General features: G+C 53.2%; 1 protein-coding gene across 3 annotated transcripts in view; it reads left to right on the forward strand.

The window, feature by feature from the left end:
* The window catches only part of Cplx2 (complexin 2), a 71,945-nt gene extending 57,371 nt beyond the window's left edge, over positions 1-14,574 (forward strand). Inside the window, exons 1-4 of one of the 3 annotated variants that reach the window (XM_021646443.2) lie at positions 2,208-2,497; positions 9,686-9,800; positions 9,922-10,097; positions 10,622-14,574. In XM_021646443.2, the coding sequence (XP_021502118.1) occupies positions 9,770-9,800; positions 9,922-10,097; positions 10,622-10,819 (405 nt within the window). In that variant the 5' untranslated portion in view covers positions 2,208-2,497; positions 9,686-9,769 and the 3' untranslated portion in view covers positions 10,820-14,574. Of the gene's footprint in view, positions 1-2,207; positions 2,498-2,812; positions 2,835-9,685; positions 9,801-9,921; positions 10,098-10,621 lie in introns of those variants that run through there. The other 2 variants (XM_021646444.2, XM_021646441.2) reach the window with 2 other exon arrangements.
* Positions 14,575-16,791: the final 2,217 nt, after the last annotated feature.

Here is a 16,791-nt window from a genome sequence, read left to right on the forward strand (position 1 = left end):
AACTCCTCTCCCACCTCTTCCTGTCCATGGAAAGTGACCAGTAGCTCTGTGACTTACCCCTAACTGACCAACAGGACAAAGCCACCCAAACCTAACTGAGCTGAATTTCTGCTCATCAGTAAGATTTCTGCAAGGAGGCTCAGTTCCTGTGAGATAATGAGGATTTTTAATAGGTTCACAAAAGGCTTGGATTCAAATGTAACTGCTGCTGGGGTGGCCCTCTTATTCAGCCGCAGCTAATGGCCTCCAGTCAGGAAGCACAGCATGGAAGGACAGCCCCAGCTGAGATCTGGGTCTCCCTCTTAGAGCTTCTGTCTGCCTCTCCTTACCTTCCCCATTGCCCTAAAGTCACCACCAGCAAAGGTTTAAAAGAATTAAAAAAAAAAAAAAAAAAAAAAAAAAACTGTAGCTCTGGTCTCTTTGCAATGGTTATTTATCCACTCAGCAAGTATACCTTAGCATCCACTTTGCCAACTGTTAAACCAAGTCCATTCCAACAAAGCAAGACTCATCAGCCCTTCCGGGTCTTGTGTCCCCCCAGTTCTGTCCTGAGGGTAAGCCTTTCACAAACCCTTCTGCCTCTGCATCCCTAGGCTAGCATCTTATCAAGAGCAATATCCAGGTCCATCTTAGAACGCAGCACTCAGGACTGAGCTTGGTCTTTTCCTGGAGCCTAAGTTGGATTTTGACCCTAGCTGGATCAATGCCTATGTCGAAGGCCAAGCAAGCCCCAGCTGTGGCCAGAGCAGTGTGGCACAGGCCCCACTCAGGCATGCTGCTGAAGAACTTACACAAGAGAGGAGGGTGGGGATCGCTGCTCTCGGAAAGACAAAATGTCAGATCTCTTGGCTTAGAACTCCCCTTAGGCATTAGTGGCAAGTCTAAGCCACTCTAATCAAACAGGAGCACACACACACACACACACACACACACACACACACATACACATTCTTTAGGTTACCTTAGGAAATCACAGGGAAATAGTGAGCATGCTAAGCTGATGCCTCAACAGTGCCAACCAGAGAACTCTGCTGTTGCTCAAAGCACCCAGCCTGAAAGGGTTGACTAGGTGAGCTCCACACAGGTGACTCTGCAGGGAGGCAGGGTCTGTACATCGAGGTCGCCTGATCTATAAGGCTCCCTCACTTTGAGGCACCTGCTGTGAACCCCTCCTTCCTTCCCTGCTCTCCTGCAGCTCTCCCTCCTGAGAGAGAAGCCCTCTCCACTCTGACCTAACTCGGATGGAAGCATGAGCCCCTGCACAGTTTCCAAAGGCCAGGAACAAGGACTTCCCTGGAGCCATTTCCTGCACCTCAGCCTGGATTAAAGGAAGGGGTGAGAAGCAATAGACTAGATGGCAGAATGAAAAGGCTCATGAGGAGAGAGAGAAGGCAAGACTGAGCATGGAGTAGATGTTCCTCTGTCATGGGCATCCCGTTCTCTTCCCTGAGCTTGGGAGGGAAAGGAGAACCTTATAGAATAACAATATCACAAGCTATATCTTCTTCAGAGGATAACAGATCTACAGAGGACCAGGAGCTGCTCGCCTAAGGTTCCCCCTGCAATTCTGCAGCTCGCCTAAGGTTCCCCCTGCAATTCTGCAGCAGTCTTTTGCTTCTGGGTCCAGAGCAGAGAGTCCCTTACCCTCTAGGAGGGCCTTCCTCATCATGCACATCAACGGCTCTGGAGCAAGTGTGTAGCTGGCACTACAGTTGTAAACTGCAGAAATGATCTGAGAGTAAACTGCCCAGTTCAGAAGCTGCTCATGGGCAAGACACAAGCAGAGAAAGGGAGTGACTGAGACTGGGGTTCCTTTAGGGAAGTGGGTACCTCAAGGGGAATGTGTCTATCATCGTGTGCCCAGAAGAGCCAAGGAGAGCTTTTTCTGAGGAGGTAATCCTTTGGTGTCTGCTCTTCCACTACTGCCCCCATCACCCCTCCAAAGCTGCTGGCTTGAGGTTCTTGGAGCTTGAAAACAGAGGAGTTTGGAAAGAAGCCTAGCTGAAGGCAAATCATCGGGGCTATCTGCAAAAGGAATCACAGTAGACAAGGAAAAGAACAGAGAAAGGAGGAAGGGGAAGGCTGGGAGAATAAAAAGAGGGGAAAGGAGAAAAGGAAGAGGGGAGAAGAAGGGGGAGGAGGCAGCGAGAGGAAAAGGAGGGGGAGAGGAAAAGAGGGGGGGAAGAGGGAGGGAGAAGGGAGAGAGGGGGAAGAAAGGGAGGGAGAAGGAAGAGAGGGAGAGAGAAGAGAGGGAGAGAGGGGGAGAAGAGAGGGGTTTTGAATTTCCCTTCTGAAAGAGAAGCTGTACGGCGTCAGGGCCTGGCTGAGGGGCGTGATTGGAGGGCGCCTTCGGTATCCGCCCGCGGCAGCAGCCACGGCCCCAGCTCGCCCGGCGGAGTTACACCAGGCGGCGGCGCGAGCAAGCTGAGCACACGGCACCGCCTGCTGGAGTCAGCCTGAGCCCTGCAGTGGCTTAGACGGTTGCTGGGACCACCAGGTCGGTGCTGGCCGCGGGCCGGGGAGGCGGAGCCGGGATGGGTGCAACAGGGAACTGCTCTGGCCTGGGGAGAGCGGGGAAGGCGGGCAGTGTGGCCGTGAGGGGCTCCCCAAGACCGCGGGGCGCTGCCCTGGGGAAGGCAGCCCCTGCCTTCTCGGCGTGGTGCTGAAGGGACAGCTCCCCACGGAGGCCGGAGGGAGGGCGGGTGCTGCGGGCACCCGGCGGGCAGATGTGTGGGCGGGCGGGCACCCAGAGCTGGGGACAGCAGGGCTCGGGGAGCCCGGACCGCCCCGAGTGCGGAGACTCAAGTGTGGACCCGGAGAACAACTTCGAGCCCGTAAGGCTGGGGTGGGCGACGGGGTCCTCAGCTACTTCCGGGTGTGGCTACCTCTGAAGCCCTCCCGGGCCCCTGCTCCAGAAGCAGAGAGCCGCCCAGACGCTAGAGTTCGGTTCCCGAGGGAAGCCGAGGGTGCTAGAGGCCAGGTGGAGGAAGGAGTGCCCACGTCGGTGGGGGGCAGAGGGACTATTTGTCCTTTTCCCGCAAGAACGCTGTTGGGGCAGCGCGAGCCCATGGGGGGGGTGCGGAGGTCACAGGCTGCTCGTCCCCTCCCCAGAAAAGTTTAAGAGCAGGCTGGGGCTCAGAATTGAGAGGTGTGTATGGAGGAAGGGGACGAGCCAACTGAAAGCCCAAGGCAGAGCTGTCGCGAGTGCTTGCCTCCATGAGGGCCCTGGGAGCGGCGCCTGGAAGCTTGCCCTCCCTCTGTGGGGGGAAGCCCTTGCCACTTTGGTGACCCAGACAAGCTATCCCTTACTCTTGCCCATCCTTGTCTCCCCCTTCTCCTTCCCCACCCCCAGGACGCCTTGCTTCTAGGGGCGTAGGATGAGGGAGTAGGGGGACGTCCTCTGTCGTGGCCACCTCCATTAGCGCGCAGTCCTTTGCGAAAAGAAACTGAGTGTTGAACTGAGTTGTAAATGTAGCCCGTACCTGAATCATTAAAACAAAAAACCAGAAAAACAGCCGCAAAGACAAACACTGCAGGTGCTCCTGCGTGCTTGTCAGAGGGAGGGGCCGGGTCCCTCGGACTCCACGGAGCTGGAGCAAGTGCCTTGGCCGCCTTTTGGCTGAGACTGAGAGCAGTAATGGGGGGGGGGGGATCTGGAGGGAAGGTGAGGGCCTGCCCTGAGTCCCCAGCATGGAAACATTTGCATCAGCCTGCCTACCCTCCCCCCCGAGCGCCCCTTCTCCCCAGTCCAACACCCCACCAGCAGCCACAGCCTCCACCCCCACCAGCACCCTTCCCGCGCAGCAAACAGGGAAACAGACGGCAGCTTTCCGCAGCTCCGCTGAGGAGCGCCTCCTGGCGGCGAGGCCCAAGTCCTCACCTGCACGCAAGCCGCAGGCCTTCTCCCTTGCAGTGCCCCATGTTTGGCAGCTGCAGGCCCACGGGCACACACACGCCCACGCCCAGGGTCTAAGAGGTTCTCAGTCGGACCTGCAGGCTCATGCTTTGCGCCCTTGCGCACGACATTAAGTTCCACTGAGCAGGCGTGCTGAGGATACCCTGTGGGGATTCTCCAAATAAGACAGAGGCAACAGAGAAGCTCCTGTGATAACAAAGAAAGATACCCAGACAGCTCGAACATGAATAAGAGGCAGCGTAACTGTCCTAGAAAGTGCCTGATGTCTCGGCAAGGCAAGAATCCATCCCATCTTGTCAAGGAGAACTGTAATTGCAAAGGGTCTCAGGAAGTTAAGGCTGCCGCTGTTGTGGGTGGTCATGGTGACAACGGGGACGCTTACGACCTGCCAGACACTGGCTTAGACACCTGATTTGCATAAGTTCCGTGCTAGCAGCAGGCCTCGCCCAGGGCCTCGACTGTCTCCATTTTACACATGAGAAAACACTAAGTACTCAAGAGCTTTTAATAAGTAGTAGCGCCGAGATGCGAGCCAGCAGGGATGAGGCTAAGCGTCCCTCAGGCTGTGGGGATAGTGTGCCCGGATCACCCTGCCCCGGATGTGGATGGAAATAACATCGTGGGGGTCTGGTTAAAACACAGCAAAGTGCGAGAGATGAGAAATGAGAAGCAAAGAACGGCAGCCGGTGCTAGGCTGCAGGGTTAGAGCAGACCGCAGTAGGCTTGGCAAGGCCATGGGAAGCCGGTGCAGGCTCGTGGCTGTGCATGAGCAGACCTGCCTTTTAGGGAGATGAATCTGAGGGTCGTGTGGAAGGCAGGTGAGAGCCATGAACCAAGGCATCATGCGGTGGGAGGGAGGAGGTGGTGAGCGGTATCCGGAATTCTTCTCTGTGCCCCTGGCCCAATCGCTCTCACCAGGTCCCCTGTGTGTTCTGCTGTGCAACTCCTCCCTCCCCGGTTACCTGAGGGCTGTGAGAATTGGTGTTGGGGACGCCTTGATGTCTCCCATGGTGCCTGTTGGGCAGTCGGTGCTCAGAGAACACAGAAGGAGCGAGTGAGGGAGCCTGTGCCATGAGAAACACTGGCTGGAGTCGTTGGGGAAAGCAGTTGTAACAAGGTTCTCCGGTGGACAAGATGGGAGCCCAGCAAGGGGGGGGATTCATCTTCCCGAGACTGAACTGAAAACGTGTGTAACGGCACACAGCACAGGGTTAAAAATGTGCGGGCTTTGGCGTGCATACGCGTGCTAACTAAGGATCCTAAATCAGTAGGCACAGACAGGAGGTTTCCATGGGAGGAGCAGAGGAAGGCGAAGGGGGAGTTTGCCTGGAGAGGGAATTAGCAAAGAAGAGGGAAAAGGACCTGTTTGAGGAGAATGGAACCCACAAGAGTGCTGTGTCATGGAATTCAGATCTGGGAAGGCTGGAATTAGGGGGAGGGGTACTGTCAGCATCAAACACTACGGAAAGAGAGAGGCGGCGGCAGCAGAGGGCTGTGGACACCCCGGCCAAGCACTGCTCTCCTGGCCACGCTGATTACGGTAGCTCCAGGGCTGTGTGCTAAGACAGCAGGCCTCAGGAGCAGTTCACCAGGAGCGGAGGAAGCAGCACAGAGCGCAGACTCCGGCACACTCAAGGGGAAAAAGTCAGAGAAGTGCACAGTTCAAGGAAAGGATTAAAAAAAAGGAGAAGACTGAAGAGACAGTGAAAGGACAGGAAAGATGTAAAGACGTAAGAACTAAGAAAGGCGTGATGACGAAAAGGTAACGGAAGAGGTACAGAGAGAAAAATCTAGGCTGGCTTCATCCGGGATGAGGGAGTTCCACTGGGCCAGGAGAGGGGAGGCTGCAGATGTGTGCAATGGCCATCATTAATCACTTTAATAATAGCTTTCATTAACTGAGCACCTGTCACGTGGCAAACACATCACAGATCATTTCTAACCTCAGACTGGCCATGCAGCCCCCCTTTTATAGAAAAGACTCAGTTTTAAAGAGCTGCCTCACTAGAAGAAAGCACCCCTTCAACAGCATGCCTGACCTGGAGGAAGTCTCCTGTCAAGAGGCCTGGATGGCACAGCCAAACATTAGAGACTCCTGTGGAAGAGGGATTGGAGGAGTCAGAGGGGTCAAGGACATTTCCACCAGGAAATGGCCTACAGAACCAACTAAGCAGGGCTCCCAGGGGCTTACAGAGACTGACCTGACAACCAGGGAGCCCATCTGGGTCTTACCTAGGTCCTTGGCACATCCGCTGTAAGCTTGGAATTCTCATAGGTCTCCGAACAGTGCCTGTGGGGGCTGTCTCTGACTCTTTTTCATGATTTCCTTTTCCTCCTGCTGGATTGTCTTGTTCAGCCTTACTATGAGGGAGGTATATGCCAAGTCTTATTGTAACTTGATATGCCATGTTTGGCTGGTATCCCTGAGAGGCCTGCCCTTTTCTGAAGAAAAAGGGGAAAGGAGCGATCTGGGGAGAGGTGAAACTACAGTCAGGATGTGATATATGAGAGAGGAATAAATTTGAAAAATATTTTTTAAGATTAAAACTAAAAAAAAAAAAAGCAGGAGTAAGGAACAGGTTGGGCTTCAGAAGTCACTCAGGACTACCTCAGCCATATGAGTAAGGAAACTGCCTAATGGCTAAACAGGTGACACTAAGATTAGACAACAGGATTTGGGGGTAGACCCAAGGATTACTTAGGATCTCTGGGAGTAATAGAGATGGAGACACTGAGAAGATTTAGTCCTTGAGTTGATGCATTCTGAAGATTCAAGGAGGGAAGTGGGTAGCAGTCATGACCACTGCTGGAGCAATGAGTGAATACAATTATTGACAGATGGCCTGTTGCATTTGAGTGGTGTCAACAGAACAGGAATGCATCTCTGGACTTATTTTTTGTGCCTTTCCCCACAGGCAGGCACACACAGACAGACACCTCAGAATGAAATGTGTGTGAGGGCACAGTGGTGCCTCTCTAAGTTCACTGTCACGTCTTCAGTGTCTAAGATGCTAACACGTAGTAGGTTCTCAACTAATCCTTGCTATGGGATCAAATTCCAGATAAGAGGTCTAGATGTCAGTGATGTCAGTGATGTCAGTGATCAATAAAGCCTCTAGACAGAAGAAGCCCCACTGAGGGGAGGTTCACAGAAGAAGCAGAAGCTGGGGCTGAGGCCAGAGTCAGGGAAGCAAGCAGAACGTGAGGCAATAAGGAAAAGGGAGGATAAGGACAGACAGAAGAGAAGGAGTGGGAGGAAGAACGGAGTGAGGGGAGGTAGGGGAGATGAGAGAAGAGGGAAGAACTGAGTTACAGAACAAAGAAGAGAAGGGTTGGGGGCATGGTGCATAGGTCACAGCAACGCTGCTTCACCAGGAGCACTGGGGAGAGCTGTGGAAGAGCATCTGGTCCCAGGAGAGTCCGCCCCGAGTCGTGCAGCAAGTCAGGGATGGAGCCAAGCCTGGCCCAGGTGTCCTGCTTTCCAGTTTGAATCATCTCAAATTAGAGTCCCGCCTCTCCCACTACCACCTGGTAATCCTGTGAGCTCTGTGTAAACACTGCGTAGAAACGCCAGAGTTCCTAAAATCACTCCATTCGCTCTCTGTTCATTTACGTTCTTAGAAATTAAGTCTTCTCCTGAGGTCTAAAATCAATGGGAAACATCTCCACAGAGCTGAGCAACCCTCAGACTCAGATTCCAGGCCAGGGTGGGTTCTCTTGCCTTTACTGGGAAGCCTGTGTTCATTTTGGGTTAATGTGGTCCCATATGTAGTCAGCAATGACTGCCATTTGTATTACTTCCCCCTACTCCTCCAGACATTTGATCCACATTTTTCCCCTTTAAATATCAGCACAGAGATCACTAGCACTGCCCAATTTGGAACAAGCTAAATCGTTACCAGACTCAGCCCCGGTCTAGAATGTTTAACCGGTTAGGGCTGGTACCAAAACCCTTGAGAAACTTTTCATCCAGTATGTTATGATTTTTCTTCACCAAAAAGATTCCATTAACTGGTCTAATCCTGTAGATACATTCTTGGATCCCTCATTATGAAAAGCTCACAGTCTGCTAATGATTTCTCATTTGGAAAGAAATGAGGAATATCCATCAGTGAATAGCCTGTGACCTTGAACTTGACTTGGTTGCAAAAATCAGCCTGGCAGAATTCTCGGTCATCATTTCCCAGAACCGTCTTTTCTTCCTAGAAAGTAACAGACACTTGAAGTTGATAAGAGATAAAAGGCCCTGGGGCTGGAGGAGGCCTAGCCCCAGTTAACTTCCAGCCCATACCACATTTGGGACAGTTCACTGACACAGATGCACAGACAGGGGAGTCGGGGAGCAGCCCTGTCTGTTAAAGAAGCGGTATAGCTCAGGCTGGAGAGGTAGCTCGGGGCTTAAGAGCTGCCATACCAGAGGACCAAGGTCCAATCCCCACACCCACAGGGTGACTCACAGCCAGGTAACTTCATGCCAGGGGCTTTGACGCCCTAGGTAACAGGCCGTGTGTGTGTGTGTGTGTGTGTGTGTGTGTGTTAAAAAAAAAAAACATTTTAAAACATACTTTCAAAAATCAGTGCAAATGAAAATAGGAGACCTGTAAATTAGAGCTTTGGGACCTCCTCTCAGAGGCGAGCTGCTCCAGAAGGAGGCCCTGTGCTCAGTCTGAAGGCACCTCCACCACCATTGGTTATCTTATCCATACTGCATTCCAATTATGGCTTTATTTGGAGAAAATCTTCTGAGACAAAAAGAAAAACCAATAAAAATAATAATAAAAACTGAAGATCAGTACTTTAGGAAGGAGGATAGAGAAGTAGGGTTAGCAGAGGGCCTGTAAGGACCTCACTTTGTAAAGCCCACAAGCTCTGAGGTGATAATAACCCCAATGCCCTCATGTATAATTTAAAATAAAAATCAACATTAAGCTATAAAATGCAAACCTTATATGCTACAATATGCTACAACAATAAATGTTATTTCTCTACTTGTCTAATTTCCAAAGTCTGGAGAGCTTCCCATTCATGCTAGCTATACCTTTTTTTTTTTTTCATGCACCACTGATTTTGTGGAGCCCTGAGCACATGTTCATTTGCTTGGTGAGTTGAACCAATGGCCCAGCCTTGCTCCTTCCTGCTCTCCACAGTAGCTCAGGCCCTGCCACTTCCGTTTTAGGAAGAGGAAACTGAGAGCTTAAGGAAGGGGTTTCATTTGCTGAAGGTCACATGAAAGACAACAACTCTTCCAAGCCCAAATTCCAGTCTCATTTCAAGCCTTCTGGCTTCAAGCAAATTAAAAAGAAAAAAAAGTTCGAAAGGAAGGCTGTAAAACAGGAAGCAAGGCTGGAGAGATTCTCAGAGGTTTGGCGTGTACACTACTTCAGGGTAAGACCTAGGTTCTAGTGCCAGCGCCCACATGGTGGCTCGCAACCATCTGTAACGTCAATTCCAGGAGCTCTCACGCCCTCTGCTGGATTCCACAGGCACTGCACACACACGGCGCACATACCTACATGAGGGCAAAACGCTCAGATACAAAAAAATAAAAGTAAATAAATCCTGTTTTTAAAAATAAAAGACCTTAAATGGGGACCAGAAGCTGTGTAACTGCTGATCCGTGCCTGGCCCATAATACACTCTCAGCAAGTACAGGGCACTGAGCCTTATCCTTAGCTGGCAGTGCCCTGTCCAGACAAGAAAAGGCTGCCCCAGGGAGGCTCAGCCACCCTGCCTGAGAAGAGCCATCTGACCCTCCCTCCTCTTTTGCAGGTGGGCTCCTTTCCCAAGGGCAGAGCAGCAGAACTGAATGCACATTCGGCCAGGGGCTAGGGAACACTGACCAACGCCTGCAGCATGGACTTCGTTATGAAGCAAGCCCTCGGAGGTGAGCCCCGCCACCCTCCCCACGCACCCTTGACCCAGGAGAAACCGAGCCTCAACCCACCGCCTTCCCTTCCCAACCGACCACACCCTCTTCCTCCCCTGCCCGCTGCCTCTCCCTGTAGGGGCCACCAAGGACATGGGGAAGATGCTGGGGGGAGAGGAGGAGAAGGACCCTGACGCTCAGAAGAAGGAGGAGGAGCGACAGGAGGCCCTGCGGCAACAGGAGGAGGAGCGCAAGGCCAAACACGCCCGCATGGAGGCTGAGCGCGAGAAGGTCCGGCAGCAGATCCGAGACAAGGTCGGCACCCCTGCGAGCCCGCCTCTGACTCCCCTGTAGCCCAGATCTCAGCTTAGACCAGGTTCCCCGCCCCCCAGCCTCACTCATCAGGAAAATGAGAGTCTTCGGAACAGGCCCTCAGAGACTGTGCAGTAACTAAGTAAGCGCAGAGGAAACGCAGCGCCAGGTGCGGGGCATCAATCACCCTTCGCCGTTCATTTAATGTCTAGTAGCACCATTCTGTGAAGCACAAGCAGCCTTCCATCAGCCAGCCAGCTGCGTCACACACACACAAAAAAAAAGTGCCTCAAAACATAGGGAGACATTACATGTTCAGAACTTTTTCAAAGGGACCCAGGGGTGTTACCGGCAAGTGGGAATTTTAAAAGGAGCTGAGTCATGCTCTTTGATAGTCACCACCTGCTAAGGCCTGGGATCTGCTCCCCCTTCTTTCTGCAGAGTTTAAAAGTGCTGAGGAGACACTAGGCAACCCTCTCCCCTCCCCTCCCTGACCTCACGCCCCTCTCTCTCCCTCTCTTCCCCAGTATGGGCTGAAGAAGAAAGAAGAGAAGGAAGCAGAGGAGAAGGCAGCCATGGAACAGCCCTGCGAGGGAAGCCTGACCCGACCCAAAAAGGCCATCCCTGCGGGCTGTGGGGATGAGGAGGAGGAGGAAGAGGAGAGCATCCTAGACACAGTGCTCAAATACCTGCCGGGGCCGCTGCAGGACATGTTCAAGAAGTAACGCGTCCGCCTGCCCCACCCACGTTACGACTTCTTCCCGACGTTGTTAGTCTTTCTTTTCTTTTTACTCAGTTAAGTCTCAGTTCCAAAGGGGAAAACCTCAGTTGGCCTCTGCCCCCTTTCCCTAGCCGGGGACCCCTCCCCTCTGCGCTCCTTTTCACTCCCTTCATCCCAGGGTTTCTAGTCCTGTTTCACTCCCGCATAGCTTGGAAAAAAATTAAGAAGACAGCTTTATTCCAGCCGGGAGCACTGAACCCAGAGCCAAAGGCGCTGGGCGCCCCTCCAGAAGCCCACGGTCCATGTTAGTGCGGTAACCCCCACACATTCCTTCATGCTCCCCACTGCCAGGAGGACCACCGTCCCCAGCCAGCCAAAGTAATGACACATTCCAGCCCTGCCCAGCATGCTGACCTTTGGCCTCTGAACCCCCAGTTGGGAGTCCAGGTCGGGGCAGAGGCACTGAGTGGCCTGGCTCCAGGAAGGCTGCTCAGAGCAAGCCTGTCCTGGACAGCACAGCCCTGAGCTGCTCTAGCTAGGTCTGGCCAGGTTAGAGCCTGGGCGGGAGGCTTGGGCCGTCCTCTTCCTTCTTCCTCGTGCCACTTACCAGGAGCACACCTCTCCCCAACCCGACCTAAAGAAGCATGGCCCCTGCCAAGCTGCTCCCTCCAAATGGATCCTCTTTGGACTTAGCACATCTGTGGAGGAGCCCAGGGCAGGGCAACCCCTTCTCCTCCCCCATCTGACTTAGGTCCTGGGAGCCCACTGCCAGGCTAGGCCCCAGTTTGCCCGGCCAAGGGGCTGCCCGGGCCCCCAGAAAATACTTGGAGCCATCGGGCAGTGATGGTCTGTGCCATGGGACCCCACACTGGTACAGCCAGACTGCCCCCATTCCTATCCACCCTTCCACCCCTCCATGTCCTGTCCATGTGCTTCCAAGTCCCCATTGTCCACAGGAGGACCCTTCTTGGCCAAAGCCCCAAGCAGTTGGGAGAAGCCAATTCCCACCTCATGAGACTGTCCATTCATCCCACTGGCCAAGACTGAGCTCTCCTCTGGGATGTATGGCGTCTGTCCTCACACCCTACATTGTCAAGGCTTCCTGTTCTGTGACTTGTATAGAAATGGAGTAGGGACAGAGGGGGAGGTACAAATGAAGGATGAATGTGTGAGCCCCCACACACCGGATAACGCACGGCAGACCCATCACACAGCATGTCGGGTTAGGCTCCGTGTGTTGAGATCGCATGTGTGTGCTAGCCTTCACACCTCTGTTAGAGGTTGTCCATACGATGTACTCTTTGTATCTGTGTTTGTGGGATGTGGTCTATGCCTGGATTTCAGTTAAGTTCTCAGTGTGTGCTAGCCATCTCATGTGCTTGAAGATTGCATGTGTTAGCTTGTATATGCATGTATTTTCAAAATGGCATGTGTGTCAAGAGTGACAGTTACATGTTAGATGCAGAATGTGTGTCTGAGAGAACTGTCAGATGGGCTAAGATGGTGTTCATGTGTGTGGGTCTAAAGCAGGCAGTTGTGTGCGTAAGTATGTGCTTGAACCAGAGAAAATGCCTCCTCCCAACCCTGAGACCACTAGTCACAGATGGCCACATCTGACAGAGATCTTACCCTTGGCCTAGAGTCCTCCCACCCTTGGGGGTTTCCTACCTGAGGTCCTCAGAATGCTACTGGGACGGACCCAGGCAGTGCCCCAGGAAGCCATGCTGGGCCCCACCAGGGCCTATCCCAAAAGCAGGGGCCTAGGAGGGGGCGGCTTGCCCACCCCTGGAGCCCCTGTCACACTGGCCCCAGTTTGCATTCTGCAGGTTTTTCATTTTAGTGGACTTACGCTTTTATTTCAGGAAAGACATGTGTCTTCCCTGTCCGTTTCCAATAGTTAAAGCCATATCAGTTAGACCGCAATACTTTAAAGACGAGACTAAACAATCTGTATGTTTAGGGAACCAGAAAAGTCCCCTGGTCTGTCCCTTCTCTAAGGAGCAGGGCCTCGGCAGCTCCAGCTCCCGGGACTTACCCTTTCCCCCACCCCGACCCTCTTAGGCCCCTGTGTCATCCCACGGGGGCCATTGTTTGTGTCTATGTCTGTGGTGGGGAGCCATCTTGCACCCCTGTTGTCTGCTTGTTTCTGTTTTTTATCCTGGGCAGGATGGTCATTCTCCAGAGCCTTGGGGTCTTGGGCCAGAGACAGGCAGGGACCAGTCCAGGGGCCCCAGGCCTCCCTAGACCCTGAGGGTGACCCCCATTTGAAGACAGGGATGGATACCAGTGAAGAGAAAGGCCTAACCCTTGATAGGGACCCTTAGACCTCAAAGGTGATGGTGGAGCACAGAGCACCAGATAGGTAGTGGAGACCAGGGAGCTGCAGATAAGCAAGAGAACCCAGCCATGTGAGAACTCACCGGGCCTGAGGGACTCCAGACCCTTCAACAGTGTCCTCGGTGGTTTCCATGCTTCCTCTGGGTACCCAGATGGGCGCAGGGCTTTTCAGCCCCACTCAGTGCCCTCTAGGCTGGGCTGGCTTAATCTAGATTTAAGCCTCCTTTCCATGCCCAGGCAGCAGATTTGAAGGTTTTTTGGAAGTGGTGGTTGGGGCAAGAGAAATTCTACTTGGTACATACCTGGTTCTACACACATGGTACCCAGGGAAATATAATGATTGATGTTTCTGACACAGCCCAGACTACAGGGAGATAGTCTGGGTGACTCTTAAAGATTGCCATGTACAACACATTCATGGGAGGACAAAGCTTGGGCTCTTGAGCAGGGGAAAGGGTGTTCATTCACCTGAGGTGTCTAAAGCAGGAGGTGTGTGTGTGGCCCACGGAATGAGCAGATGAACCTATCATAAACAAATGCAGTGTCCAGGTGACTCGCTGAAAAGAGGCTACACATACAGTGTTAGATGGCTGGAGAAAGACACTGCTAACATTTGCGCTCTTGGGAAAAGCCACCAGGCTCCTGCACCTGGAAACCACCATCAGAGAGAAGAAAGGGTTTCACACAGGGTTTCCAAGTGCCTGTCCTCCATTTCAGCCCCAAAGCACCAGAAAGTGAGTCCTTAGCAGTAAGGCTTCATGGGTGCTTCCTTCAATGGAAGTAAGAGGTCCGTAGGCCATGCCAAGTATATGAGAGAAAGAGAGAGAGAGAGCAGGAACAAGATAGAGTATTTCAACTGTCATGTATGGGGTAGCTGGCGGGCAAACCAGCCATCCTAAAGACCTGTGGCTAGAGGAAGGATGGCATAGGATTCCCAGCTCCATAAATACCCAGCATGCAGCCAGCAGGGTTGACCTCCTGCTTCCATCTTTCTAAGGTTTAGCCAGCCCCTGTCTGCACTGGGAGGCTTAGGGATCAGACTAGCTCCCATGGGGACCATCTCCCAGGTCTAAGGGTATGCCTCCCAGCAAATGTCCCCTGCTCTAGTCCCCATTCCTGTTGCCCTACCCTTTTTACCAGGGAGAGAACAGAGGTGCTGCAGGACAGGGGTGGGGAGTCCTACTGAGACCCGGGTGAGACGGGCCATCCTGCTCATGTAGGGAACCTCTTTCCCATAGTTGTGCTCTGTCCTTGTTGCTCTGCTTCCTTTAAATGTGTCAGTATCTGGGGGAGGGGAGGGCCACCCCCCGCACCCCCTTGAACCTGACCAAAAGCCATGGCTGTGCTCCCCCCTTTGTATGATGCAAATGCTAAGATGTACAAAACCAACCATGACAACAAAGAAAAAGACCTTGTACAGCAGCTTTTATCTGTCTGCTTTCTTCTGTCTGTTGGCACCACCAGTGACAGCAGACAAACAACACAAACAGCTCAGGTACCCCAAAACACCCTCTTTCATGCCCCACACTTTCGTCCCGGACACTGTGGAAATGACCTCAGAAGTCAACGCCAGCCCAGCTTAGGGCTGGCCCGAGTTCCAGGATCTCTCTACCTCCCATCCCCGACTGCCCTTCTCCCCTCTTCAGGGTGTGACACCTTGAGAGCTCCGTGAACACAATAGACTGGCAAATCAAACATGGGGGAGGCATCTGCTCCCTGCTGAGCCTGGGGGCCTGCCAGAGGCTGCACACAGAGAGAGGAGCACTCAGCCTTCCTCTGGACACACCTTGTTGAAGGCTCAGGAGGAGACCCCCTTTACTCCCTTCAGTCAGACCACATACCCAGGCCAGCCGGAAGTGAGGCCTTCCCTCTGACTTCCCAGCACACCCCACTGTCATGCACAGGTCTGTCCCCACGTAGTGATCTACCTCTTCCCTCTCAACTATCCTTTCTCCGGCCAGCCCCAGCCCCAGCCCCAGCCCCAGCTAGAGGGTCTGTCTAAAAAACAAAAACATCAACATGCCACTCCCTTCCACCTGCCTATGGGATGTACCTAAGGGGAGGGGGGAGAAAACACAGCATCCAAATTGTCAAAATGGCCCCTTGTGAGATGACTTCAAGGATTCCAACCTAAATCAGAGCCACACCCACCTCAGTATGCCCAGCCCCACATCATCGCTACATCACATTTGCATAAATTACCCTTGCCCCTCCTTGTACCCTTGGCCCCGCCCTCAAGCTTCTCAAGCCCTCGCCTAACTTAGCTCCCCTCTGCAAAGCCACGGAGACGGCTGTCTGTCTCTTGACCCAGCAGAGCCTGTCGCCAAGCACACAGAGCACAAAGCTTTGTGTTGCAACAAAAGCCCCGAGCGTTTTACAGACAGGCGCTGCCGCCTCTGCAGAGCCATCTCGAGCGAGACACTTAACCCCTGTGAGCAGCCTCTCACAAGGGAAATGGGATGATAATAATTATTCTAACCTCCACTGTTGTGAAGAGCAAGTCGAGTTTTGCACTCAGGCCCTTATCGTTGAGTACCAGGCCCAGGCACTCGACTAGCACTGTGCACTCTCGTTAATGCGCGAGACACGCATCTCTCCCACAGCTGCAGTCTCCATCAGGGCAACACACGGGTTACTTCCCGGTGTCTGTGGGTCAGGAGTCCGGGCACAAGGTTAGCTGGAATCTCTGCTTTCCAGTGGATGCTGGCAGAGTGCAAGCCGGGGCTGGGGTCCTCATCAGAAGGTTCAGCTGGGCAAGGATCTCTCCCAAGCTCCCATGGTGGCTGGAAGAACACAGTTCCTGGATGTAGGCTGGAGAATGTCCTGTGTGCCCTGCCCCATGAGCCCCTCCAGTGAGGCAGCTCACAACATGAAGCTTGTTCTACCCAAGTATGCAAACCAAGATAACTCGAGATGAGTCTGCTAGACGGAAGCCACACACAATTTTATATCACCTAACTGCAGAAGATGGGCCATGTGCTTTCAGCCAGAAGGAATTACAAGTTCTTCCTGCACTGACAGGGAGGGAATTGCACCAAAGTGAGAATACCAGGACTGAGCCTGGAGCCTCCCTTCCTCAGGCAGTGCCTGAGTCCCAGACCTTCGCAGGCAGAGCCCCAAGAGTTAGAGGAGACACCTCATGGAGGAGGAGCAGTTGGGGGTGAGCTCCCTGAGGAGTTCTGCAAGACAATTTCAGGTCCAGAACCATGGGAAAAAAAGAAAATGAGGACTTCAGAATTGCCTGGGAGGCCACCACACAATGGACTCTGCCAGTCACCAGACATTGCCCCTCAAGACCCAGGCCAGCTTCATGATAGCTTAGCCCAGCTGCTCAATGCCTTTCCTCCCCTCCCCTCTCCTGTCCTCTCCTCTCTTCTCCTCCCCTCTCCTGTCCTCCCTTCCCCTCCCTCCCCTCTCTCCTTCCCTCCCCTCCTTTCCCTTCTCTTCTCCTCCCCACCCCTCTCTTCTCCTTACAGTGGGTCCCAGGGCACCTGTAGCCTGGCAGTGGACAAACACCACCACCCTCCTGGTTTTAATTCTAAAGTTTTTCTCATAGGCATCTTAATCTCTTCGTTAAAGCAAACAGTGCTTGGCACTGTCCTAGATACCAAGAATACCAGCCGCACAGCCCAGTCCAGC

The sequence above is a fragment of the Meriones unguiculatus genome, chromosome 19 (assembly GCF_030254825.1).
Source record: "Meriones unguiculatus strain TT.TT164.6M chromosome 19, Bangor_MerUng_6.1, whole genome shotgun sequence".
In the NCBI taxonomy this organism is placed as follows: Eukaryota; Metazoa; Chordata; class Mammalia; order Rodentia; family Muridae; genus Meriones; species Meriones unguiculatus.